The 26,938-nt window shown below is 42.0% G+C and overlaps 1 protein-coding gene across 12 annotated transcripts; it reads left to right on the top strand.

Annotated features, from left to right (window-relative positions):
• The first annotated feature begins 418 nt into the window (after positions 1-418).
• nfyc (nuclear transcription factor Y, gamma) lies at positions 419-26,925 on the top strand. 12 transcript variants are annotated; one of them, XM_028597070.1, is made up of 11 exons: positions 420-543; positions 11,138-11,244; positions 14,579-14,650; positions 15,992-16,105; positions 18,164-18,259; positions 21,066-21,236; positions 24,076-24,144; positions 24,611-24,763; positions 25,117-25,221; positions 25,325-25,384; positions 25,594-26,925. In XM_028597070.1, exons 2-11 carry the CDS (start codon positions 11,146-11,148, stop codon positions 25,711-25,713), a joined length of 1,059 nt encoding a protein of 352 aa, XP_028452871.1. In that variant the 5' UTR covers positions 420-543; positions 11,138-11,145; the 3' UTR covers positions 25,714-26,925. The 12 variants fall into 12 exon arrangements, with proteins under 12 accessions (XP_028452880.1, XP_028452871.1, XP_028452878.1 ...); XM_028597077.1 differs by having other exon boundaries at positions 11,135-11,244; positions 14,582-14,650; XM_028597068.1 differs by having other exon boundaries at positions 11,135-11,244.
• The last annotated feature ends 13 nt before the right edge of the window (positions 26,926-26,938 follow it).

Here is a 26,938-nt window from a genome sequence, read left to right as displayed (position 1 = left end):
ATATTGTTATTGCGATATAAGTCTTAAATTGTGCCGCAAACTTAATTCAATTTAACTTAATTTAAATTAACCAAACTGCAGACATTTGTAAATAATATGATCCAATGTTGGAGTTCAATAAAAACTTTAAAACATGTTGGTACTAAATCAGTCAAATTCTTCCTGTTATTATAATTAGCAGCGGCATTTATATATTTTACTGTATAACTGTGCAATTTGACATTGCGTATATATATCATTCAACTGGCTGATGTTAACTTCCACATACAATTTGCTGTCATTGTACTTTTTACTGGTTCACTTATGTTTCACTGTGACTAATATTACTTTGTGACTTAATATATTATGTTTTCAATATCCTTTTCAAATTTAATAACCCAGACTGACGCCGTTGCTTGGGGGGAACGTAACCGTTACGTCATCACGCTCCTACATTCAACTCTTTCCGGTTCCAATAGCAGCCATCTTGTTTCCCTTTGCAAGCTAGCTAAATAAAATAAATAATACGCTGAGCCGGACTTCACTTCGAACCCGTAAAACAAAGTGAGTAAGAAATTAAAATTAGTTTTTGTGTAGAACGTTTACAAGAAAGTAGTCCGTGTTGGGTGGAAGTGGGAGCAATTTCTTCGCTTCTTTTCATTTGCTGTTCTTAACCAATAGACGATTGTTTAGGAAGATGAACATAGGCGCCATTTCCCTCCCCGCTCTCTGAGGCGCTTATTGGTGGCCCGCTGAAAGGACCACGGGCGGTCAGGAAACTGATGTTTGGTGACCACCATGTTGGCTCTTGTCTAAGTAATTGTCAGACGGATTAGCCATTTCTACCGGACCCCGAATGGCGTCAGTTGCAGAACTAACTTAGCCCTAAAAACCTTGATTGGTGGAATCTAGTCCGAGGTTTGATTGGTCTGAAGGACACATCCAAACGTTGTCATTATTGGTTAGCCTGCTTCTTCCTAGCTTTGGAAAGCGTTGCAAACTTTCACTTGATGTCATGACTCGTTGTTTAGTGGGGATTAAAATTACACACTGCGGATGGTCCCCTGTGCTGTACAACAGTCAACAGTGTGCACCTCCAACAAGCTAATGTTATTAACAAGTCAGGGCCAACAGTGACTAACGATATCATAACGTTAGCTACTAGTGCTAAATGTGCGTGTTGGAGGTTGATGTCATAACGTTGTGTTTAGCAGAAATGTCACAATTTAGCACTACAGTGTATTCTAATGTTTTAGTTCATTTACAAGACCTTAGAATAGATATATTATAAGGTCTCACTGATAATTAAATACTGACTTCCGTCTGCTACCCTGGGATGTGGCTTTGGTCTCTCCTGCTAGGCGCTTTGTTTGTCTAACTGGCTTATAATGTATGCTGTAGCGACCTAGTTAGAGTGCAACATCGTGTTTAAGGCTAACGCGTTAAAGAGAAAGTTGCCGTACTCTGCTGTAAATGCATTGTGAGAGCTATATGTAAATATGAATTGTCTTTTTATCTTTCCTTACTCAGGTCAGTGTGTAAGTAACACACCGGGTCTTTAAATTATGAAAGAGCTTTAAATTACGCCACAATATCTTAACAGAACACATTCTCCCAACGTATAGCTGCACTTGTGTTTAGTTAATGTTAAGTATTAATATGCTTTCATCTAAAAACAATATCATTTCTCTGTTATATATCCCAGTGAATTTAAGAATTTCAAAGATCCTTCAGCCTTTTCTATTCAGTGTTAGCAGTTGAGAGAAATAGCATCTTCTGTTTACATTCTTGCAACCTTAGCTTACTTTATTAATCTAAAATTAATCACAATAAAATGTATGTTGTGTTCATACTTCACTGTTCACGTTTAATGTAGCAGTTATATTTAACATGACTGAATGAGCGTTGGTCATGCCTGTTGAGAATGTAGTCTGAGTAACCTGTGTGCAAGTTAGTCAACTAACCATTTATTTATGCAGGTGTGCATGTGTTTTGCATGTTTGTGGGTAAATTCATGGCTGGCCTGACTGCCCTGAGGGTGCTGTGTGTTTATCAAACCCACATTCTGGCCGGTTGTTTGTTTATCTCAAAACCGGGCCAGTGAGAGCAAACATGTCCCTGGTAGGCCCTGCTGGCAGCACAGGTCATGGGAAGGTCTCATTTGTACAGTGACCTTGCCAAGTGTCATTGCTGAAGCATTTTTTGTAATCAGAATACATCTACAGAGAGAACTGCCGAGAGATTAATCTTTGTACAACTCCACTCTAATCATTAACTAGATGGCTGTAGTACCTGCTCTAGTCCCCATGCTCCTCAAAAATAGAAAAGGGAACATTTAGCGTTGTTTCTCTTGAGTCTCTATCTTGTTCTCTCACCCTCTCTCCACTTGTTCTACCCCTCCCATCCTGTAACAACTCTCCTCTCTGTCCTTCTCCATCCTTCCGGTTCCCCTCCCCCTCTAGATTTTTCATTGATGGGGCAGGTTTGCTCTCTTTCTCGCTCTCTCTCTCTTAAGCTTTTTGTGTTCCTTAATACAGTCAGGATTTGCAGTAATATGCAGCATAAAGCTTCAGGTTATACCACCTTCCTTTGCACATGTTATCAGTTAAAGGCTACTCTGGCCAAAACTCATTACCATCACACCTTCAATTTCTGTCACCTCTCGACACTTTATTGTCTAAACTTTTACATTTCTTCATGAGTTTGCATATTAGATAGGGAATTACTGTTGCAGTCAATAGTGCAACACACTGAGTTGTGCGCAAGCAGCAGTGTCATGCTTTGGTGCTCTAAAGTAAAGGTTACTGTGTATAAAGTATGCACATTAAACCAGTGAGTGAGTTAACAAGAAGGGCATTGTATGACATTGCTGACGTGTTTTTTTTGATGACGTTTTTATTGTGGAAATTGCTGTGAGCGTAGTTTTTTTTTTTTGGGCAGGGTCAAGACAACAATGTCTTTGTTTACAGACTTTGACCCATATCTCTTAAGTCTTGTTTATCCAAAAATAGGACGAGAATCGGATGTACTGTTTTTCCTATTTCTGTGGCTGTTTACCTGCCAGCTGATTCTTCATGTTGTATAAAAAGCTCTACAATGATCTGTTTTGCGGTATTTTTTTACTGTAAATTTGATTGACAGCGATATAAGGGTTTCATTGGAATAATGTTGTGGTTGCAGTAAGTTGCAAAACTTAATTGTTCCCATGAGTTATGATAATTTGTTGAATAAAGTCTAACTCAACTAATTCATATTCTAAGCAAATAATCAGTCGCCATGCAAGGAGAAGCATAATATTAACGGTACAATGAATCTCATTATAACAAGTAGGCTGGTTAGAGGCTAGAGGTTTGCGGTGTGTGACTGTGAGCAAGGATGAATGAGAAAGCAAGGACAAAATGTGTGTTTGTGTGTGTGCCTGTGCTTGTGTACCTGTGCACACGTATGAGACAGCGAGTCTGACTAGTATGCTTTTGTACTTTAAATCATGTGGATGCAACATGCAGCATCCGTTCTGCCACTTGTTTTAGCCAGTGAGGGCCAGCGTGGCTGCCTGCATCACTGTGTTGTCAGCCTGTAGCAGCAGAGAGGAGGCGGGGCAGAGGAGACATTTAGTTTGACATTGTAAATAAGCAGAGAGCAGTTGTCAGAACAGTCCGTGAAACCTTTCTCATCCGTCCAGCAGCAGGAGAGGCAGAGACCACCCGAGGACAAACAATGCCGAGGCAAGCAACCACTAGCACACCCTCACACAATCCCAGAAGAGCTTTCCACAACTTTATTTGGTCTTTTTTTTTACCTATTCTCCTCCCTACTCTCTCTTCCTCTTTTCTTTTCCCTGACCCCTATCCTGCAGCTCAAGGTAACTTAGAGCCGGAAGTTGGTTGTCGGTAAAAAGAGGTTGGGCGGAGAAAAGGGGAGGAACAGGGGATGTGTCAGAGCGGATTGGTGTCTGCAGCGTCCAGTGGCATAGGAGGACCTTGTCTTCGCATTGGTTGCAAGCGTCAGAGTGAGGCGGGAGCCGGGTGTGAGGCGGGGTTTGAGTATCATGTAGCATGCTAGATTGATTACTCTTGAATGTTAAAGGGGAAGGAGGCTAGAGATTTTTGTCTGAGTCTGGAGTGCCGCTGTACTGTTTGCCTGCTGTTGCCTGCTGCTGTGCTGGCTTTCTATTCCCTCTCGCCCTCTTCTCTGTGCCGGGCCCGGGGTCAGCTCAAAGACAAACGCACAGGTCACTGGCTAGAGAGAGGGAGAGGGGTGAGAGAGTAAAAGACACAGAGAAAGAGAGAAGGTCAGTGAGTTAAAGGGACTTGTTCAGAAGAGAAACAGGAGGGACGGGGCTGTATGTTTAGGCTGGAAGAGGACTTTGGGGGGGCTGCTGAAGGAGACGGGGCAATGTGTAAAGGGAGAGTGGAAGAGAGAAGGGGGGAGGGGTAGAAGAAGGGGGCTTGCTCTTCTGTGTGTCCAGGCTGAGAGCCTTTTTAAAGCCGTCCAGTGGAGCCAGAGTGCCTTTTGTCTATTAATACGATCAGGGGACTTGAAGGAAGTGAAAAGCTTGAGAGATTTTCTGTCAACCTCGGTGCCGCTTCTTCCTGCTGCCGCTGCTGTTCTCAAGGAGACTTGAACAGGGCTATCATTTCCCTCTATTCTCCTCTGCTCCAGCAGGGCACACCGTTGACCATGAAGAGCACAGGGGTAAGTTTGACCGCTGAAAACACACATAGAGAGAAGAACTGGCAAATTGGTTAGGCTCTGAGTTTCTAAATAAATAGTTAATCTCTGTTTCTGATGTCTCTCTCTCCATCATGCTCTGCAGTGATGAGACAGCGTCTGTCCTTTACAGCCGTCCTCAATCCCCCTCCCCTTCCTGTCCTGTTGTAGTTGTGTGTGTGTGTGTGTGTGTGTGTGTGTGTGGGTGTGTGTTCCATCCATGTCCTTCAGTTGTCACCTCAGTACAGCATTGATGCTTTTTACAGAATGGACTGTGCTTAAAAAAAAAACTGACAACCATGTTGCATGTTTGTTTTTTTTTTTTTTTTTCTCAAACTAACAACGTAGAGTAAAGTCTGTCTGCTTTTGGCTGTCACTTGTTGTGTTTTGACTTTGGACCACCATCACTTACCCAGTGCCCTTCTATCGGCTGCATGTAAGTGCATGGCTGCCTGACTCTGTGCTCAGATGTTCTTCGCTGTTTCGGTGTCCTGGGGGCCTGTGGCCGCACTGCCTCTCGCTGCCCGTCCAGACCCTGTTTTTTCCCCCCTGATGTCCTTGTTTACACGCTAGTATCCAGACAGTGACGCAGAGCTGAGAGGCAAAGATGGCATCCATGGTGAAAAGAGATTTGTTGTATATGGAGGGCTCTGATAGGAGATCTATAAGTGTTGTTGTCGCTGTTAGTATTATTGGTCCTCAGGGGTGGAGGTGCAGCTGGTTGCAGTGACCTCAGGACCCCCCAGGCCCCCGCCTCAACAGTACCAGACACCCAGATGGGACAGACTGTCAGCCTGTCAGCTTCAGGGATAGAGGAGGCTAACAGTTTGATCTGATCTTTTATGATGGAATCTTTGGAGGGCGCTTTTCCTCTCACTTGCCTCTGACTGCCTTTCTTTCCCCTCCCTTGCTCCCTAATTGAAAGTTTCCATTGGTGCCTTTAACAAAACCGAAAGAGAGTGCGAGAGATCGAGAGAGGGAGACTAAAAATAACTCTTAAGTTGAAGCCCTTGCTGCCAAATCCCAGGGTTGGCTGCTGTCTGCATGAGATTTGAATATCATTTGTGCCCCGTACTGGACCATAGGCACACTGGGGGAGGCAAAAGTAAACGAAATACGAAAACCACTTAGACATAGCGAGGCCTTTCAGCTTATCACTAAAGCGACCACTACCGCCATGCATTCACTCTTTTGCCCTTGCCCCATTGTGTTTTTACATGTGTACACTGTCACTAAAGCCATTGTGGACAGCCAGGGGGAGTCAGCTGTGTTCCAGCGTGTAATATGCAGGTAGCTTTAGCCCTGCCTACTTTGACGCCAGAGACTGGGCCTAGACATTGGATGAAGGTCACAGGAATGTGAGATTGGCTCCTGCAGTGTCTCTGTCAGCAATGAGAAGGAAACGCGTAACGGGAGATGAGCGGAAGCGAAACCCAAAGGGAGATACAGAACATAGCTAATTTGTACAGGAGGTGATGTTTTTATTAAGCCTCTTAGAAAGTACACAGCCAAAACCACTGGGGTCACTTAAGTGCTGCAGTGAAAGTTAAAAAACCTGTAATTTTCTATTCACCTCCCCTTTTTTTTTCTCTCTCTCTCTCTCTCTCTCTCTCTCTCTCTCTCTTTCTTTCTTTCTTTCTTTCTTTCTTTCTTTCTTTCTTTCTTTCTTTCTTTCTTTCTTTCTTTCTTTCTTTCTTTCTTTCTTTCTTTCTTTCTTTCTTCTCTTCTCTCTCTCTCTCTCTCTCTCTCTCTCTCTCTCTCTCTCTCTCTCTCTCTCTCTCTTCTGTTGAATGACCTTGGAAGATCAGTGACTAGCACTTCCTGGAGTTTGCTTAAAGCAGAACCAAGGGCAAAGTTTGCAGGGTTGGTCGGTTGGCTGGTTCGGTCCAGCCACGCCAAAGGGATGTTGCACTGCAGGTCACACCGAGCATGTGCGTTATATATCTGCCTGTTCTTTTTTTTAATCACAAAACAATTGCGCCAACATCTGTGAAAATGTTGTCTGTGCGTGTCCCAGTAGTTAATCTGTAATTCCTGGCTGGAAACTTCTTGTTTTTTTTTTTTTAGTTGTGCCTGAGTAGATCATTTACCCTGCATGCTGTAACCATGCCAGTTTATTTCTGTGTGTTACTTATGATTGGGTTCATTAAGGTGAACACAGTAATTTGATTTATGTCCGTCTTTTAAAATGAATTGTTTGTCTGGATGACATTTGTTACCTAGGCTGTATTTATTCCATCTATTCAGGTATCGTAAATCAGAATAAAACAGACATTCTGAGTGTTAAACATTAGGTAACGGTTCTCAGTGGTCCAATGCATTTGTTTTTCTGCTTAGGAGACTTTAACCTCCAGTGACCTTCCTGCATAACTGCCCATTCTGCATCATTGACAGTTTCACACAGCAGAATGTGGAAAATTGACCTCTTGCTAGACATGTCAGTGTAGCAACACTCATCCCATAGTTGGTAATATACAAAAAAAAACATGTCTTTCAGTTGATTTCATCATTTATAGTGAGTGAAACATTGTGGTAACCAGTACATGGCGTCACATGTTTGCTCTTTGTACAGCCTGATGTTTGAACTGGTAGCAAGCATAAAGAGTAACAATGTGTAAGGTCGCTTTATGGTAATAGTATGGGGCAAAGAAATAATCTTTCTCTTTTAGCCCTTCCTCTTTGTTGTCCCCTTTCTCTATCACTTGTCACCACACTTGATCTTAATTTGTCTATATCTATGTTAGCCTATATGCTAACCGTCATATTGAATTGAAAGGGGATTATAAAAAAACATCAGTTTAGTTTTAAAACTATCCGGGATTACCTGAACTATATTCTCACGAAAACATTTTTCAGAGCTTTTCACTGTTAGATTAATACATTAAGATTATAAATTATTAGATTATAACTCTTGCCCCTTTTACTTGTGTGTGGGTCATACCTCTCAGTGCACATCTGGTTCAATGTGAAGTGTCAGCTCTGCTTCTGGGATGAGGTGAGTTTTTCTTCAGCACAATGACGTGTTACTGAAACACCTCGGGGAAAAATTCACTCTTCTGACTCAAATTGGCCTTCAATTTGTCCTAAACTGCCTTGCCTTATTACCTTTCAACTACACTCCACAAAATTAAGCTCAATTTACACCAACCGTCAGGTCATTTAGGGGTCAATTAACTGCAGAACATTTCACCTTAACCAAAGGCCAATTCTCTCAACTGTACTGTCTCTTTTAAAAACAATGCCAGTGTTTGAGTTTGACGCTGAAAACTTTGCCCATTCCTTGTTCTTTTACTAATCTTAGAGAGCATATGAATAGGCACAAGGCTTAGTGATACTATCTTGTTGTTTTTTCATGTTTTTCTGCCTCCACTGCTATCCGGTTTATTTGGACAGGAATTTAAGTCTTGTGTAAAGTGGTGTGATGTCCGAGTTAGAGCGAGTTGCTGATGCTGCTGTGAGTGGCCACTTGATGTGACGTGCCAGTTAGCAAGAAAGGGAGGGAGGCATGAGAGCCAGAGAGATGCGGGTGGCAGAACATTAGCGCTGATTCAGCTGCTGCAAGCGGAGCAGCATTGGCTTTCTCAGAGAAGTTGGAAAAAGGGGATCAGGTGAAAGTAAGTAAGACAGAACAAGAGAGATGGGAAGAGCTGGAGAAGAGACAGGAAGAGAGATGTAGAGCCGACGAAGGAGGATGAGCAAGTTGCTGTTTTGGACAATGTCGACAAAGCACAGACATCACATTTGTCCTCAAAGACACACACACACACACACACACACACACACACACACACACACACACACACACACACACACACACACACACACACACACACACACACACACACACACACACACACACACACACACACACACACACACACACAGCAGAGTTGGAAGGAAACCCAACACCGGCATCTCTCTGTCTCAGTGACCTGATGAAGGACAACAGAGCCGCAGGGAAGAGGAGAGGAGAGATGAACAGCGCAAAAAACACAATGTACCCTAATATAGCATACAGTAGCAGCTTAGAACAACACAGCTAGACTAGACCCAGACCATAGAAGGTGTTGCAGAAGTCAACAGAATCCATTATATTCTGCACTTGTGGGTCATACATCAACAGGCGCACACACAATCTTTCCATTGGTGCAAAGCCTTTAGAAATATGGTAATATCTGTGTACTGTAGGTAGAGCACACAAGCTAGCTGGAGGGGCAACGTTTAAGGCATGTTCATACTTAGCCCTTCACTTCTTACTCACGTACTGTATGTTCTGTTTCTTTTTCCCTTCTCACGCTTCAGCCTGCCTTTCGTCACACTTGTGTCCCCCCCTGCTGCTGTGGTTAGTGCATGGCTGATTTATTGAGGGTCACAGGGTCAGAGAGAGGGGGTTGGGGTGTAGTGATTTTAGTAACCGCTCTCTGTTTTCAAAGAAATTGCAGGAGTTTAAGAGAAGTGTGTTATGTGTGAGAAGGTGCTGGGTGGCCTGTGTGTTTTACTTTTTTATCAGTTGAATCATTTGCTATTTTAACTTTTGTATCCTGCTCGGTTTCCTCTGGGCCACAGCATTGTTACCCTGGCACTCTGTAATGCTGTTAAGTGAATTGCCTAATTATTTGTATCTTATCAGGCTACCAGTTGGAGAGTACACACAAAGATACAAAAAGTTGTCTTGTTTAAACCTGTCATAAGATCAAGTGCTGATATGTGTGGTAAAATGCTGTGTAGCTGGAAAAACAAATGGCTCTCATTTTGTTCACCCTATGTGCATGGTCATGGTGCTGCAAAGTACATGGAGGCATCAGGCAGAGGATACAAACTACAATTCCCAGCAGTCATTTGTTCCCCGTGGAATGCTGGGATTGTTCTAGTGACTGCAGGATTTCAATCAACCTTGAAATGCAACTGGACACTGGAGCGTCAGACAGAGAAGGGGAGACAAGGTCAATCACTATCCTGGCATGCCATAGCTACATGCTGCCCGATTGATTTATATAAAACCAGCCCCCCCCCAACCGCTGCCATTCTGTCTCATTGATTTAGGCTACTCACTGTCAAAAACAGAATGAGTGAACAGGATTCAGCAGTGCTTCTTCTATATTATTCAGTAACTCTGTAACTGCCAGAGAAGCAATCTTTCCTGTCAAAAATCAATCAGCTATTCTGGATTAGTGATTTATCGGTTCTAAAATATTTACAACTGCACTTAAACGGTATGAATAAAGGCGCTGACTTGGACCCAGAGTCAAAACAATCCCCTAAACACTGCTGTTACAGGGGAGACACTAGATGGAGTGCTTGAAAGGCTGTCTTTTGTTTTGCATTGGTCTGTCAGCTGGACCAGAGTTGGAGCCATTCATGATGGTTGGCCCAGAGTGAGAAAAGAAAGAGAAGATAAAGAGGAGACCCCCCCCCCCTTCTCCAAACAGACTTTTTTTTTTCTTTGTTTTGTCATGTCTCTCTCTTTCTCTCTGCATCTCCCTCTTTCTGTTATGTTTGACCCACATAGCTAGTTTGCACAGCAGTCTGACTGTGGCCCTGTTTGTCTCTAACATCCCCCTGTTGAAGCCTTTGGCACTTTGTCTTAGTGCTGGCTTAATGCTGAACTGGACAAGGCACTACCCCTCCCTCAGCAACACACACAAACGCACCCTGTCTCTCTTGAGTAGCTCATCTCTAGTTCTGGCCCCCCTGTGTTCCTTTTTCTTCTCCCTTCTGGCAAATCTTTTCACTGAGGTAGGGAGAAAAGGGAGAGATTGAAAGAGTGTGATCCAGACACTCCAAGCTCTGCATGCTCAGACAGGCAGGCCAATATTCCTCCAGCAGATTCCTAGCATGCCATAGTAACCTGCTGGCTCCTCTTTCAAACCGTCAGACCCCTTGTAGAAGCACCCGCTTTTATGTCTACATGCGTGTCCATTCACTTTACAGCCTTGGTTTGTTTGCGAGCATGTGTCTTTTCACAATGTGTGCCCATTTAAAAAAAAAAAAACTGGTTGTTTTCAGGAGATTGTTTCTCTGACACAAACACACATGCATCTCCTAGATCTGTGGCTTCGGCATTGTTCTCTGTCCCACATGGTTGACTTGCACATGACACAGGAGCTGCATTTTTGTGCCCAAGTTAAGCCATTGCTAATCAGGGAGTGTGCAGCAAGTCTGGTGGTGGGTTCTTCTTGGGCAGGTCAGCATCCCACAAGGACAATAATAGGAGCCTGTTGGGGCTCTACTTTAGATTTCACTGTATTATAATTATAGGCCATGCTAGGATATGTGGTCCTGACACATGGGAAGAGCTGTGGGCAGCGCAGCCTTGGTTTGGACTGACTTGACTAATGACCGGTCTTGAGTGTCTGAATCATAACATCATGTCTTTGTTTTTGTGTTTGCCAATAATTAACCTTTTGCTTCCACCTCTCTCCTCCCCTGTCATTCCTTGATGCAGCAGAGTAGAGGATGTCCGCAGATGCGTTCGGAGCCGGTGGCAGCGATGCCCAGCAAACCCTGCAGTCCTTTTGGCCTCGTGTCATGGAGGAGATCAGGAACCTGACTGTGGTACGCTGTCCACTGAAACCGACAGACACACACATCCAACAACAGCCAAATTAAAACTTAAGATTCAATGGTTTTATGTAGGTCTGCACAATTAATCTAATTGCAATTGCGATGTCACTCCGCGATTCCATAACCACAAAAATTGTGCGTTTTGAGTAAACAAAAAGGTCTGCTGTGTGTGTGCGACACTCTAGTCCCTGTGTGCACTGCAGTCTCCATGTTGTAACACCCTTCATTTAAGCAACAGTATTAACAACCGATGAAGAAACTTGGAATGTTTATTTATTTTTTATTCTTAAAGGGAGCAAGAAAAACACACATCCAGCATACAAGTAGTACAGAGGATATACAATAATTGTGAACATTTTGCATCACTCTCCCCGCAAACCCTCCTCGGTGGCGACCCCCACCCCCAAGATAGAAGCTTGATGTTTATATTGTTCACTGTTAACTAATTTTACATTGTCTTTGCTATCTCTTTTTCCTCTCGCTTTTCCCTCACACAGCCGCTACGCTAATGGTGTGTTCAGACCAAAAAAGGTATCCGGAAATTTGCCGCAAGGTTGTTCAGTGGTGGAAGTGTCACTGAAACGGCCCATTTGTGTGACGTCCTGTTGTGTTCTTTAACCCCCCCAACGTAACACAAGTAGACTTTATATTTCAGTGTTTTCCGTCAAATCGTTTATACTGTAGATCTCGACGTTTCCGACCGCACTTGAAGGCAGCTTAATTTCACAGAGAAAGCGAGAAAGAAAAGAGACGAGCGAGACAGATCGACTGTGCTTTGTTGTTTGGCAAACATCTACCTGTTATACAAACTCCTGGACAGTTCAGTGCTTGCGTTTTTAAAGTTTCTTGTGGCAGCGATAGAGGCACTGATCTTTCCCGTTTACTGTATACAGGATTCTCACACCGCCTCAAAACCAACTGACAAGTCTGATCGCCGGTTACGTGATTGGCCACCACAGCGTGATGTGGGGTTATGTTTCTCCAAAAGTTGAGTAAAGCTGGATTTATGCTTCTGCAGAGGCTCTACACAGAGCTTTCGCTGTAGCCTACGTAAGTGGCCTGAGATTTATACTTGTCTGCGTCTAACTAGCATATCTCTTTAAGAGAATAACAGGGCCGGCATGTGTATATGCTGGGGAGTGTGTGGTATTAGCTTTGGAGCGAGTAGCGACTCTAGAGGCATAGTGGGAGAAACAAAGTGTCTCCTGTGCTTTCAGGTGGGAAAGCTGTAGCAGGAAAAGTTAAACCTCTCCTTGATTTCATGTTGTTTATGGAGAAGGAGAATCAGGAAATGAGTAGGGGGAAATGCGACGCTACCAAGCCACTCACAAACGGACCAATCACAGTTAAGGTCTGCGTCACCGCGACGTGTAGTTACATACAGGCACGTTCGAGATTAGCTTCGCCACGCCTGTAAAGTGGACTGGAGCAGGCAGCAGCAGCTGGGGGCAGTGACAAAAAGCTGCAGTCAAGTCAGACAGTTTCCAGCCGTTTCCAGCAGCCTTCAGTCTGAACAGGAAGAAACACTCACATCCTGTTAAGTCCGATTTATTAAAATGTTATCAGACCCATTATATCAGCTTGTATTCGGTCTGTTTTGTTTTTATTATGACAGAGTAGCTGTTAAAATGCTCTACATGCAATCTGTTGCTAATGTTAATATACAACAGAATGTAAATGATCTGTAATCTGTACGTATTTTTCTCTAACTACTAAACGTCACCATCAGCCACACAAGTGTTCTTCAAATATGAAGAAAAAAAATAATGAAACGTTTATATGAAACGTCATCATGTTGCGTCGATTCTGAACCATTCAGCTGTTATCTGCCTTGATCTCATGAGGTTATTGTTGCCTACGTGTGCATGGCGTCAGATCAAGTCAGACACAAATCTAACCAGCATGCATTGGGCAGTGATCACTGGTGATCGATTTTGTGCAGACCTGGCTTATCTCGAACAAGCCTAACGTTTTGCCGCAGGCCGCTGCTTTTTTTTCATCCCGAAATGCACTACCCCAAATCAAAAATAAATAGACCTTTTTCAGGGCAGACATGTTGACATATCATAGTAGGAAAAGCACAGGGAAAGACACTTAGGAGAGGTCCTGGTATTGTGCACGCTGACTCACTGAAATAACTGGGACACTGGATGGAATTGAGCTGTCGTTAAGGTTATCAATTTCAGCTGTGCTTTTCCTACTATGACAAGTCAAAATGTCTGCTGTGAAAAAGGTCTATGGAAAGACCTGCGCAGGCTGTTTGAATGCAGAAGTCCGACACCACTCACCGGCGGTCGCTCTCCTCGCTTGCTTCACCAATAACACACTGATGTCATTCACACAACGCACCTGCTATTCTTGCTCTCACTAATGCCTGATTGATGCTTCTGTGTTGAATCTACGTTGAATCTGACCTCTGAATTACTCTACTTCATGGATGTATTGAGCGCTACCATCCTAACAACGTCCCTAAAAGATATGACCAGTCAGTCTGTTTAGGCAGTAGCGTGTGTGTCTTGTATGATCATGTGAGTATCAGAAGTGTAGAGGTGTTCAGAGTATGTAGAGTTTAAGAAGAGGCTGTATTCTTATTTGTTGCTCTAGCTGTCTTCATGGTGTCTTGTTGACTTATGTCTGTAAAGTTTAACCTACAGTTGAAAATTAGCTGGCTGGCTAACACTGGCAGATTTACAGAAATATTAATGTGTGTTATCCTTTTTATAAAATGAAAAAGTAAAGTACAAATTATATTTTGTAACTTAATCACTAGTTATTTTATTACACTCATCTTAAATGTCATTGTTTACAAGGATATACAAAATGTGTTTTAATTACAATTTGTATTTTTCTTATTTATTGTTCCATTTAAAAAAAAAAAAAAAAAAAAAAAAGTCAAACCCGGGCCCGCTGTGTTGAGTAAACCTCTATATATGGGCGCCCGCTCTACCAACTGAGCCATCTGAGTGCCCATTTATTGTTCCATTTATGTAATTTGTGCTGTTTTTTTCTGTGTTTATTTCATTTTGTAAAATATTAAGATATTGCACATTTTTTGTTTATGTATTTCTTCTTATGCTCGTTTAACTTTGTAGGTTCAAGTTAAGAAATACACATTTCAAAATGTTAGCATTTGGTGCATTTTCCTTGATAATCAAGCAATTAGACTCCTGATATCATTATATCGCGATCGCAGTATTGTAAATCGCAATGGGACTTTTTCTCCAAATCGTGCAGCCCTCGTTTTATGTGGTTTCAAAATATGAAAGCACAACTTTGTTGTGCCCTTTTCTGTATCTCTAACTGACCACACATCCATTTTTTCCAGAAGGATTTCCGTGTGCAGGAGTTGCCTCTGGCCCGAATCAAAAAAATCATGAAGCTGGATGAGGATGTCAAGGTAAGAGGACAGCCTAAATAATTGTTATGGGGTAAAAGTAAGTAAAATGAGCCACAGAGCTCTAGTGTTATTCCTTACATAAAACTGAGAAATTAAATCCACTACAATACAGACCAAAACCGTAAGAGCATATAACACGTTTGTGAATTCTTAGTAGTTTCTTTCATCGTGATAATTTCATGTTATCGTCAAAATTGGTTATGCCTTCTATTCATTTTTAGCATTCTGGTACGTTTTAATAATTGAGATAGGATTAGGGAAAAAATAAGTGATGCATAGCTTGAACCAGTTTAAAAAAAATACTTTTCTGAATTTACTTCCATTTTTAGACAAAAGTTTGATTATTTTAATGCCTTAAAGCCTGGTGGATAATATTCTCTAATTTGGTGCCTATATTTATCAAGTTGTTGGTTTGTGGCCTGCTGTCCTCAGACAGCTCCGTGCCTGTGAATGGCCTGTTGGACTTATTTTATAATGGAAAAATATGATGAGTGCATTCAGCAGTGTCTGTTGATAAGAAGTCCATTATTTATATCAAATGGGTTAACATCAAAACGTATTAATAGTGGGCATACGGCATCATTAGGTGAAATTACTGATTGTGTATCAAGTAGCTAGTAATACCACTTTGTGAAGCACTGATTTAGTATCCATAAAAAGAAGCTATATGTAGTATAGGTGTTTCGCTTGAATGTGTTGTGTCAAGAGCACTATCCCTTTAGTTAAGCTGCAGCTTAAAGTGGTAAAGAGATCAAGACTAACGTATCTGAAGACAGGACCTTTCTGTGAGTCGTGACACTGCAGCTTTCACTGCATGTGTACATGTGAATGGTGTGGCATTATTCCAGTCCATGTAGTACATTTAAGCTTCACATTTATGTCCATATACGTAACCAATTACCGTATAGCTTGGTCTGAGATTTCAATCGATGAAGAAGTGGAGTGTGAAGCTAAGCAATTTGCCTCCAGAGGCCTGCAGACCAGTGATTTTACAACTGAAGAGACATTGTTAGGGACAAACACAGGTAAACAAAGGTAACTCACAGCTGTGATGAATAGTATAGAAATGTTCAAGCTTTTTGGTGAATAATGACATTCTCCTGCTAAGCATAATAGTTCTGTTTGAGTAGTGTCTTGAGCTGACACATTAGCACATACAATATGATGTGATCTTTTTAAACAAATTAATGCAGTTATTGCTTATTTTGCAGCACCTGTGACCGTGATGCAGCCATTTGCCTCTCAGGTCCTGAGTGATTCATGTTAAAGCTGAAATGTGATTTATGTTAAATAGTCTGTGGTTGTTTTTAAGCCGATGTAACTCCCATATCCTCTGTACAGATGATCAGTGCAGAGGCTCCAGTCCTGTTTGCCAAGGCAGCTCAGATCTTCATCACAGAGCTCACCCTCAGAGCGTGGATCCATACAGAGGACAACAAGAGACGTACGCTACAGGTCAGATACACTCATAAAGGCGTATGAACTCTGTTCTTGTCACTCTTTTATGTCCTCCCCGTATGACATGTTTGACCTTTATCAGAGCATTCTCCAGTTAAGGAAGCCAACTGAATTGTCAATTGTTGACATCTTGTTAGGATTATCACATCTATAGTAATAATTACATTAGGGCTGCCACCTCTTAGTCGATTAGTCGACTAATCGGTCGTTTTGGTCTTAGTCGACTAAGATTTCTTTAGTCGATTATTCATTTTTTTATGCTTATTCATGCTTAATTACTTATTTCCAAGAAACTTCTGAGCACATTTATGGTAAACACAAGATTTAAAGTGGTGCTTTTGCAGGATTAATTGTGGAGAAACTCAGTTGTACAGATGGTTAATTAACTACATTTATATTGTGCTTTTCTAGTCTTAACCACCTCTCAAGCGCACAGCTCTGTCAATTAAATCAACTGATCGATTAGTCGACAAAATCCTATAAGTGTTAGTCGACTAAGAATTTCTTTAGTCGAGGACAGCCCTAAATTACATTACCTCTTTCGTCCTTCCGTACATTTCTTCCACCTTTTTTTAATTCCAACTCCTCTCCCACACCCTTACATAATTAGGGTGTCTTTTTGGTTTCTTGCTTTCTATTCACTGAGTGCCTGTGTCTGTGTGCATATACAAGCCAAGACCCCATACCAGCATCTCCTTGAGGACTATCCCTCTGTTTAGTTCTTTCTCCCTCAATTGACTTTGAAAGCAAAGCCAGGCGGGTGCCGTTGACCCACTTTTCCCTCCGGTGCCATTTTGCCTGCTCTGCTGTCCCAAAGTTGAATAAGATGGACTCTGGAATGATGTGAGGGGGTGGGGGGTGGGGGGGAAGCTGAGAATGTGAGAGCGCTGATGGGAACAGTTGGGAAAATCAGACAAGAGTCTCACCTGGATGTCAAGAGGGGAAAACTGTGGAGCAGAACATGAAAGCCCTTAAGTCCACTTTATCCCTTCACATTCCTCTGAGAGATTAGCAGCCCATGGATATGTGTGTATGCCAATGCAGGTAGAAAAAGAGATTGGAAAAAAGACGGTGTAATCGCTCTCGTCGTAGTTAGTCTTAAATTGAAGAAGCCTGTTCACTTTGCTGTTGTCTTGGCTTATCTTTGTCTAAGAGTCCTTTTTTAGCATTAACTCCCAGGTGTAAGACCTCTCCATGCTCTGCTCTGCATGCTTTAAATAGAAACTTCAAATGAATCATTTACTGCGCAGGTTTACATTTACGTTTATACATTAATTTAATTAGGTACGTGTGACGATTGAACCCCATGTGATTTTCTTGTCAGGAAGAAAGGCATAGTCCTTTTTCACATGTTCACACATAAACACACAGAGCTCGAGTCCTATTGTGAAGAGGGCACGCCAATTGAGGTCACCATAGCAACGCACACCAATAGAACAAGTGTAGATGTGACCTGGTGTTACCAGATATTAATCAAGCTACTATAAATAGCCTCTAGCGCAGAGATGGCCACAATGGGGGGTCCTGACAGCCAATATCCTGTGGAAAATTCCACAGAGACAGCACACTGCTGTGGATATATGAGGGGAGTATAGCAGCAGAGCCTGTGCTCATGAGGGCAGGGAAGCGTCATCCTGTTCATTTGGACCCATCACACATCACCCAGGTGTATGATTGTGATACTAGGTTGATTTGTTTTTTTTATTACCTTTACTGACTGTTGGTTAAAAGAAAAGTTATTGAACAACAAATCCTTACACTTGAGAAGCTGGAACAAGCAAATGTTTGGCATTTTGTATGTGTAAGTGACTCAAATAATCAATTGATTATTAAAATAATTAGTAGTCGATTCAGCTCTAAACTTAACCTCTGTTATCAAAGCTAATACCTGGTACAGTTTGTTTCAGGTCCACAGTAGCCTCTTTGTGTGGCTATTTTAGGAGAGTTGACTTTAGGCCTTGAGCCATGTTTAAACATAGGTCGCTGTATATATTGAATCAGCATAATTAAATTCTGACCTAATCTCTTGACCCTCTGTGTATGTTATGTTTACAGAGGAACGACATTGCTATGGCCATAACAAAGTTTGACCAGTTTGACTTCCTGATTGACATTGTGCCTCGAGATGACCTGAAGCCACCTAAAAGACAGGTAGGAAATCACACGCTGCATAGTGACGGGGCAAACAGCAGATGTCTTGAAAGGTGTTCTTGGAGTTTTTGGAAAATACACAGGGAAAAGAAGATCTTCATCCCAGGGGTCCGTTTCAGAAAGCAGGTTTAGTGAAAACTCTGAGTTGGTTAACCCTGAAATGAGGGAAACTCTGGGGTTTCTGTTTCAGAAAGGGAGGTTATTTAAACCTGAGAGAGAGAGGGGTAACTCCAGCCCGTTTCAGAAAGAGAGGTAATTTAACCTCAGAGTCAGTAACCCGTGAACCTAACCTGGTCGTGAGCAGGTTTTCTTCAATAAACCTAGAGTTTCTCTCAGTCTCCTCCCTCTGACACAGCGCTCTTTCATTTCCTCATTCATTCATTCAGTCTGTATCAGGCGCATTTTAGTGCAGTTTATCTGCATGAATAAAATAAACAAGGTTGGTTTATTAACTGTTATGCAGAATAAAACTTTTTTTTTTTTCTCAAAACATGGCATTGTTGACAATCCTGTTGATGAATAAGCTGTATTACTTCACAGGGAGTTAAGGTGTAGACACATATAGCCGACGGCCGACCGTTGACAGAAAACCCCGTCGATAGGATCAGTCGCGTCCCCGAGGTCCAAAAAACTGCCACAGAACAGACCAAAAAGACGAGACATAATACATCTCTATAAAAGGAGGCGGCGCTAATCTGTAATGTCGCCCAAGAAATGAAAACCGGCAGCTGATTGGACGAACGCGTCACATGGGTTTGTTTTCTCCGGAAATTCAGACCTGGACTGTCATGGCGGCCGTTCAGAATACGATCTCATATTGTACTAAAATAGTTCACTGAAACATGTTTCTGGAAACATTTTAAGCGAGAAATAGGCCGTGCAGTTGCTGAATCTGTCTTCATTTCAGCTCAACAAAGGTCAGTTTAAAAGATTTTCATCAGATTTTGAGAGACTCTAGTCACCTCATTCCACTCGTCATTTCCGGGTGAGTCCCGACGGCCCTGCCGCCGACCGAACATGTCAGGTCGGCCAAAGTGAACACCGACAGCCCCTCAGACGGACGATGGCACGGGACACACCGAACAGATTTGAGTCACTGACCTCGCCAGACTGTCCCACGGCCGATAATCGGCCTGATGTGTCCCGGCCCTTAAACATACGTCGGGAGGTGATATTAAGGCGATGACTATAGATGAATTTTCATTTCCAGATACTAGCCTACCTATTTGAGCGGTATCGTTTTTCTTCCCAGTCTATCTGTTATGTAAACCCTTTGAAATAAAAGATTATGAATTATAATTCTGTTAATGATGGTGCTGCAGCCTCAGAATGGGATTAGTAGGACTAGGACTTTTTCTCCCGCAGGATTGCACCTAAATGAAATAGATTATAGGTCCAATACCATTTCACCAGTAATATTATACTTATGATTAAATATGATATCAATACACTATATTAGAGCTTACGCATTTACTCTAGCAGCAATCAATTTTCTCCCATGCAGAGTCTCTCTCTTTTGCAGCAGCTACTGTGTTGCTTTTTTAACAAAATACATGTTCAAACTCGCTGTATGTGTTCATGAGTATTTCCGCCGACCAATTTGTTTGTGGTTGTTACCATGGTGAATCGTAGTATCATGGCTCCATTCATGCTGCCTTTTTATAGTGGTGGTGCATGTGCTTAACTCTGATTGAACCTGCTCTGAGTTGATTGAACCAACTCAAATCAGCTGTTCTGGACCAAAAACTCAGAGTTTCCCATCTCAGGGTAAATCAACTCAGAGTTCAGGGTTAGACTCAGTTTGTTAAACCTCCTTTCTGAAACTTTTCCATTGTTGGCAACCTTGAGGTGCTGTAAACATCCTTGACTGGAAGCTGGAGTTTGTATAGCGAGGGCTTTCAGTCGGATGTTTGCAGCATCTTATTGCCTCTAACAGCCAACAGTAACCCGAGCGATGACACTACTTTGTACAATTAGTAACAGAAAAGCTCAATTATAGCGAACATTCGGATATGTCCTAACAGGGACTAATTCAATAAGGATATAATCGAGTGCCTTCTCTTACAGAAAATTGCATATTGCATTAAAGTTTTGCTCAAACAAGAGATTGATGTACTAGATACAAATGTAGGATACCAGATGGAGGAGTAAGTTATATAAATTGGTCGTCAAGTAGACTGTCTCCAGGCATGTAAACATCCTACACTCTCAGCTGTGTTGTCATGGAGCTGGGAGAAGGTTGTTTACGCTTCTGGTGATGGAGAAACCTCATCAAGATGAAGCCCTGTTCATTAGTCAGTTATTAAGCAGAATGACACAGGTCAATGTTTACTGATAATTTAATTTGTGATTCAAGCCCCCATGCCAGCAAGCATCTGGCCTGCTGATCTGAGGAAACTGAATGCCAACTAACTCTGATACTGCACGTAATGGTCAGAGAGAGCGTTTATATACAGTACATACATAAATAATTGTCCAATTAAACATTTTTAGTATAGCTATATTTCAGTAGACTCACAAATGTTTGATACTGTTTTTTTGTGTGTAAATTGTTCTGGCTGATGCCAGGCCTGCACTCTTATGGTATTGACCAGTATGGTGTCACAATGGATCTTATGTCCAGATTACATTACTCCTCCACAGCCGCATCCTATCAGTTATTTATCAGACCTGCCCTCTTCTACCGTTACACCTGCAAAAAATAATTCATGGAGATGTAATGGACTGATGTGCCTTCTTCTCTGTGTGTGTGTGTGTGTGTGCGTCTGTGTCTCTGTGTCTGTGTCTGTGTCTGTGTCATCTTCAGGAGGAGATGCGTCAGTCAGTAGCTCCAGCAGAGCCAGTGCAGTACTACTTTACTTTGGCCCAGCAGCCCGGAGCTGTACAGGTGCAGGGCACACAACAGGGCCAGCAGCCCGGCGCACAGACGACCATCCAACCTGGACAGATCATCATCGCTCAGTCACAGCAAGGACAGGTATTATTAACACTTTGTTTGAAGATCTCATAACAGGGTAACAGCTGGATATAAGAATTCTAGGCAATAATGAGGTTAATGTGGAGAAGCACACCGACTACAGCTTTAACTGCCCAAACAGAAACACAAATTACTAGGGATGCACCGAATATTCGGCCACCGAAAATTTTCGGCCAAAAATGGCCCAAAAGGGCATTTTCGGTTTTCGGCCGAAATATTTTTAGCACCGAAACAATACGGCCGAAATGTTGTGATGACGCAAACAGAAACCGCGACCTACACGTGTGTCAGTAGGCTATCCGTTCCACCTGCAAAGCGTCTCCTAAGCAAAGAGGTTGAGATGGACCACGGAATGAAAACAATGAAAAGTACGCTCTTAGAGTCTGTCGGCACACGTTTCAGTGAGATCTATTCGGATCCTCTGCACTTCATCGCGACTGTACTTTATCCGCGTTATAAAGACCATTACTTGGATGCGGAAATAAAGCAGGGAGCACGAGAAATGATCCAGGCCGCGATGGATGTGGAGAACCCGCGTGGAGACGGAAACTGAGCGCACACAGAGCAGCGCCCAGCGCAGGAGGAGATCAGGGCACTGAAAAAAAGACTTGTCTCTCTGCACCAGATGAGGGGCATGCACCCTCGTTGTCTGATATGTTCAGTGAAATCCTGCAAGAAAGTGCCTCAAATAATAATAATAACAATAATAATAATAATAATAATAATAGGTAAGCTTTTCTGTTCTTAGGCTACTATATACTGTATGTGACTATCAGATTGTAGCCATATTTCTGCTAGATATTTTTTTAAATTAAACTTTAATATTAATTTATACAATAGCAATGCCTTGATTTTAGTAAAGTTAGTACACAGTCATAGCCATAAATGCAATGGTACTAATAATTGGCATAATTTGTTTGGTTTTTGGTCTTGGTTTCCTCTTTTTCGGTTTTCGTCTTCGGCCAAGAATTTTCATTTTGGTGCATCCCTACAAATTACCAGTTAATGAAGCCTGCGCTGAACTTCAAGAAAAGGATATTGTGTTTGAGTGCATGTGTGTTTCTGTGTCTCTGTGTGACACCTGAAGATTACATCTCCCAAGTAGTTGAAGTAGCACATTCTAAACTCCACCCCCGTCCCAGGAATCATGCTACAAAAGGCTTGTTACTCGGTTCATCACACCTGGCTTTATTGATATTAGTCTTAGCTCAAATTCAATAGCTGACCACTCTCCCACCAGCAGGAATAACTGCACCTCAGAACACACCCAGGGCCCATAACTATACACACATGCACACCCTCCCTCTAAAACCCTGCAAAGGAAACATTTGATCTGAACAGGATATTACCTTATTTGTTATTTACTTATATGAATTTCAATGAAAATGAAATAAAAAGTTTTATAAACACGAAAAACCTGAACACTAAAATTCCTGCTATCAGTCCTTGTCTATTATTGCAATATCACAGCTTCTAATATTTACACATCACAAAAGTGTCTGAATCATGGTTGAGTTTCTGAAATTGTATAGGAAGCAGTGTACGTTTTGCCTTATAAGTGAAGCACACTTATAAAAAATAGAAAATAACTTAACTCAAAAAAATCATTAAAGGCTTGTTGAACACTTCATGTATGCTTTTTCAATGTTTCTTATCCTCACTGTTTCAGTTGCAGAGAATTGAGCGGAAAGAAACAAAAACTGGGAATCAGTAGCTGTTTTTTATTGGATCGAAGTCCCTAGCGCACACATACAAAAACACACTCCGTTTCTCTCACACACAGGCACTTACACCAGGCAGTAAGATAACAAACATGCAATTTTCGGACATCTTTCAATTGTCTCTCTTTCTAATTATCTCACTCCTACTTTTTTTTTTTGCTGCTGAGCGCTCTCTCTCTCTGCAGCTTGGTATTTGCATGTTATGTAGCCATGCTGTTGGGCTGCTGTGGTGCTTCATGCTGCTTCAGCAGACTGCCTTTAGCTGAGCTGTCCTACTTGTTTAGACCTGGCCTGATTCACTAGCACTGCTACTGCTGCAGTCCCCGCTGAGAGCAGGGAGGTCATAGTTTGACACTCACCTTACGTAGACTCCATTGTAGGCTATTTACAAGGCAGCACAAGGAATAAGAGCAAGTCTTACATTTGACTTCCCAAAAAAGCCATTTGGTTTGTTGAGGTGCTTAAATAAACACATTTGAATCTTTGAAGCTTCATCTCAATCCCTCTGTCAATGCAACCTACCTATTTAATTTATTTCCCCCAGTTTTGCATTGCATGTAAAATGTAACCCTCTTGATGGTATTTAAGTCATATCACAAGTGTTTTCTGGTGTAAAACAGAGCTGATTAGCTTGCCACTACCTATCTGGCACATGCCATGTTTGGTACAACAGATTTGGTCTATGGTGTAAAGTGTTGGCAGGAAATACCCTTTACTTGTGTCTGTGTGCAGAGCTTTCAGTGTCACTATTTGTCACTTTACCAATCTATTTTCTTAGATAACCAACTATCATAAGTGTTAATGAAACCACAGTTGACATTACTTGAGCTGCTGTAAATGTCACTGATGTACATGCATTTTTAAAACCTGTCCAAACTCCACCATGATTTTTTTTTTTTGTACACGTTTCTGACATTTCACCTCAGCTTCTTTATTAATCATATCATTAATTGTCATTTGCTGCTTATATGCCACGGTTTGCTGCACTAACATTTAAGCTTTCTACACACTCCACACATGCTTACACTCACGTGTTCAGTTGTTGCAATCGCTGCTTTCTCACTGTGTCTTTCTCTCATTTCCTCATTCTATTCTATTCTATTCTATTGGGCCATCAGATGCTGCAAGGTGCCACCATGCAGCAGTTACAGCAAGTGCAGGTGCAGTCACAGGGCACACCCATCACGGTAAAGACACATGCACATTTGCATTTATATGTTCATTAACCAGGCACACAAACAGAGGCCACTACTTGGTGCCACAACCCTGTAGGTGACTGCTACCTATGAGCTTTGCCTGCTCAGGTGACTGAGGCCTGTAGGGGTGACTGCAGCATGAGATCAGGTGGCCTCTCCTAGATAGTGTGACAAGACAGAAGACAAAGAGAGGTCACGAAACCTGCATTGTCACCTCATGTTCCAACATTTTTTGTGCCTGCCTAATGATCTTGAACAGACTTTTAAAATCTAAGAATACTTAAGTTTTATGGTGCTGGTTAAAATCTTATTCCAGGGAAGTTAGTGATTTGCTGGTTTTTCGCTTTGTGTCTGTCAATCATAAACTACATGTCTTTACCAGTTGTTGTTCAACAACTAATATGGTAGTTCTGTTTGTCTCTCTTTCTGCTTTTCTTTCTTCCTTTCTCTCCATTAGAGCGCGCCTGTGGCCATGCAGGTGAGTGAGGGCCAACAGGTACAGATTGTCCAAGCTGCCCAGGGTCAAGCTCAGGCAGGTCAAGCCCAAGGCCAGACCATGCAGGTCATGCAGCAGATCATCACCAACACAGGAGAGATCCAGCAAATCCCAGTAAGAAATAATATAAAGCTGAAAAAAAAATGTGATGGGAATTGGGAGAGATTAGTGCCAGAGCAAAGAAGCTCAAACAGTGGATGAAACCGCTAAAGTAGTCCGTGTTTTGCTGCATGTTTGACGTGACATTGTGTTACTGCACAAACATGATGTTTTAGTGAATGATCCACCCTTCACTGTTTGATGGGGATCATCAATCATAAGTGTTACAAAGTTAACAATTCACCAGAGGAAAGTGAATGATTCTCATTGCTGTTGTCCAAAGTGGGAAAATGGCTGTGACCTCTGTGTTTGAATGACCTTTTGCACCAAACCAAACTTTGTCTCCCCCTTGTGTTGGTTGAGTGTAGGTGCAACTAAACACAGGCCAGCTACAATACATCCGTCTAGCCCAGCCTGTGTCTGGAGCGCAAGTGGTCCAAGGACAGATTCAGACTCTCGCCAACACCCAGCAGGTAATCACAATAGCAACAAATCTCATTCATAAATCAAATGATCTTATATCCAAGCATTAGCATTCTTTATTTGTTTCTTTAATCTAACTTGTTTTGTTGTCAGATCACACAAGCAGATGTACAGCAAGGACAGCAGCAATTTAACCAGTTTACTGATGGACAGGTAAAAAATGTCAATATATGACAGTGATATTTTCAGCTAAATATAGTATCTTTTATTTTGACTCACTTGCTCTTTTTATTGGCTTGTTAGCATTTTAACTCAATCAATTTAACCAGAAAAGCCTCAATGAGAATAAGGTCTTTTTTCAAGACTGTGCCAGCCAAGAAAGGTAGCAAATAACATCAGTTGCCTCTCTCTCTGTTTTACAGCAGTTGTATCAGATTCAGCAGGTGACGATGCCAGCAGGACAGGAGCTCACTCAACCGATGTTCATACAGTCCACCAACCAGACGGTTGACGCACAGGTCACGCAGGTCAGCACCGACTGAGCCCAACCAGGAAGCTTTTCCCCACACACACACAACACGCATACCAGCCCATGTGATGCCGACAGATGTCACCAACTCCGACAAAGGACGCTGCACTGCTCCTGTAGACGAGGGACCCAAAATCTTGTAACACTCTTTATTTGTAATAAACTTAGTACACTGGACAAAAAACAAAGGGACACTGATTGACTTTCAAAAGTACATGTTAAGTTGCATCCATGCTTACACACTGTTGGCCTCTTGTCACTCACATCTGTGGCAGAAACATTCATCCACTGCCTCAGTCCCTGACACCAGTCTCTCATCTCTGCCCAAACCTCTGTATCCTTTATTCCTGGCACTTTCCTTTCTGCTCTTTATTTGGAAATTAATTGGAAAAGTGTCCGTCTCTGTCTACATAACCTGCTCCTAGCATATTTGTGGCTGCAAGTAGCCATGGGATTCTTCACCTTTTTGCTTTCCTTCTGGGAAAACATGAAGCATACTCTTTATTGTTTCCCATGTAGTTGATTGATAAAATGAAGCCATATACCTCAGATATCACCTTTTTTATAGCAAGTCAATCTAAGGGATCTCGAGAAGAAGCGATAATGTTCAATGATAATTTTATGTAGTTTCTTTTGTGTTGTTTACCACATTGACAATGAAGCATGACTTTGTGTTTTAAGGGCTTCACACTGTATAGATTAACCTTGTATGTTAGGGTGTGTGTGTGTGTGTGTGTGTGTGTGTGTGTGTGTGTGGGGGCGGGGGGGGTATTTCATGCCCCCACACCACAGTCATCTTTACTCTTTCATGTTGTTCCTTTAATTCACTCTTTCTTCACCCCTCTGTCTTTAGAGCAGGGAATGTCTTCTCTGCCTCTATGCAGTTTCACACAGCCCTCTCTACCCCAGGGGGTTAGGAGTCTTGTGCCCTGGTTTTTAGTCTCATGTACAAACCCGTGACTGCCTGAACAAAAACCCACCCTTTTAATAAAACTCCCTTTTTCAAATTCAAGTTTTTCTTTTGGTTTTGGGATTATGTTTGGCCTCATATCTTCCCCCATCTTTTTTGTACAGTAATGATTATTATCAATGTTATTATTGTTATTTTTGCATGTAGTTCAAACTGCCAGCATGACATGCAATTGATAGGTACAATTTTATTTTTGACGTTCCTTTTTGTAAACAATTTTGTTTGTGAGAAAAAAAAATAAAAACCATAACTAAGTTTGTGTCATTGA

The sequence above is a fragment of the Perca flavescens genome, chromosome 14 (assembly GCF_004354835.1).
Source record: "Perca flavescens isolate YP-PL-M2 chromosome 14, PFLA_1.0, whole genome shotgun sequence".
In the NCBI taxonomy this organism is placed as follows: domain Eukaryota; kingdom Metazoa; phylum Chordata; class Actinopteri; order Perciformes; family Percidae; genus Perca; species Perca flavescens.
Note: the sequence above shows the minus strand (reverse complement) of the source record. Positions and strands in the feature narration are given on the sequence as shown.

Bases quoted from the DNA above. Each gene is read 5' to 3' on its own strand.
- nfyc (XM_028597070.1), top strand. From the start codon at position 11,146: ATGTCCGCAGATGCGTTCGGAGCCGGTGGCAGCGATGCCCAGCAAACC. The intron at 21,237-24,075 runs GTATTATTAACA...TTGGGCCATCAG, and splicing joins CTCAGTCACAGCAAGGACAG to ATGCTGCAAGGTGCCACCAT. The intron at 25,222-25,324 runs GTAATCACAATA...TTTTGTTGTCAG, and splicing joins CTCTCGCCAACACCCAGCAG to ATCACACAAGCAGATGTACA.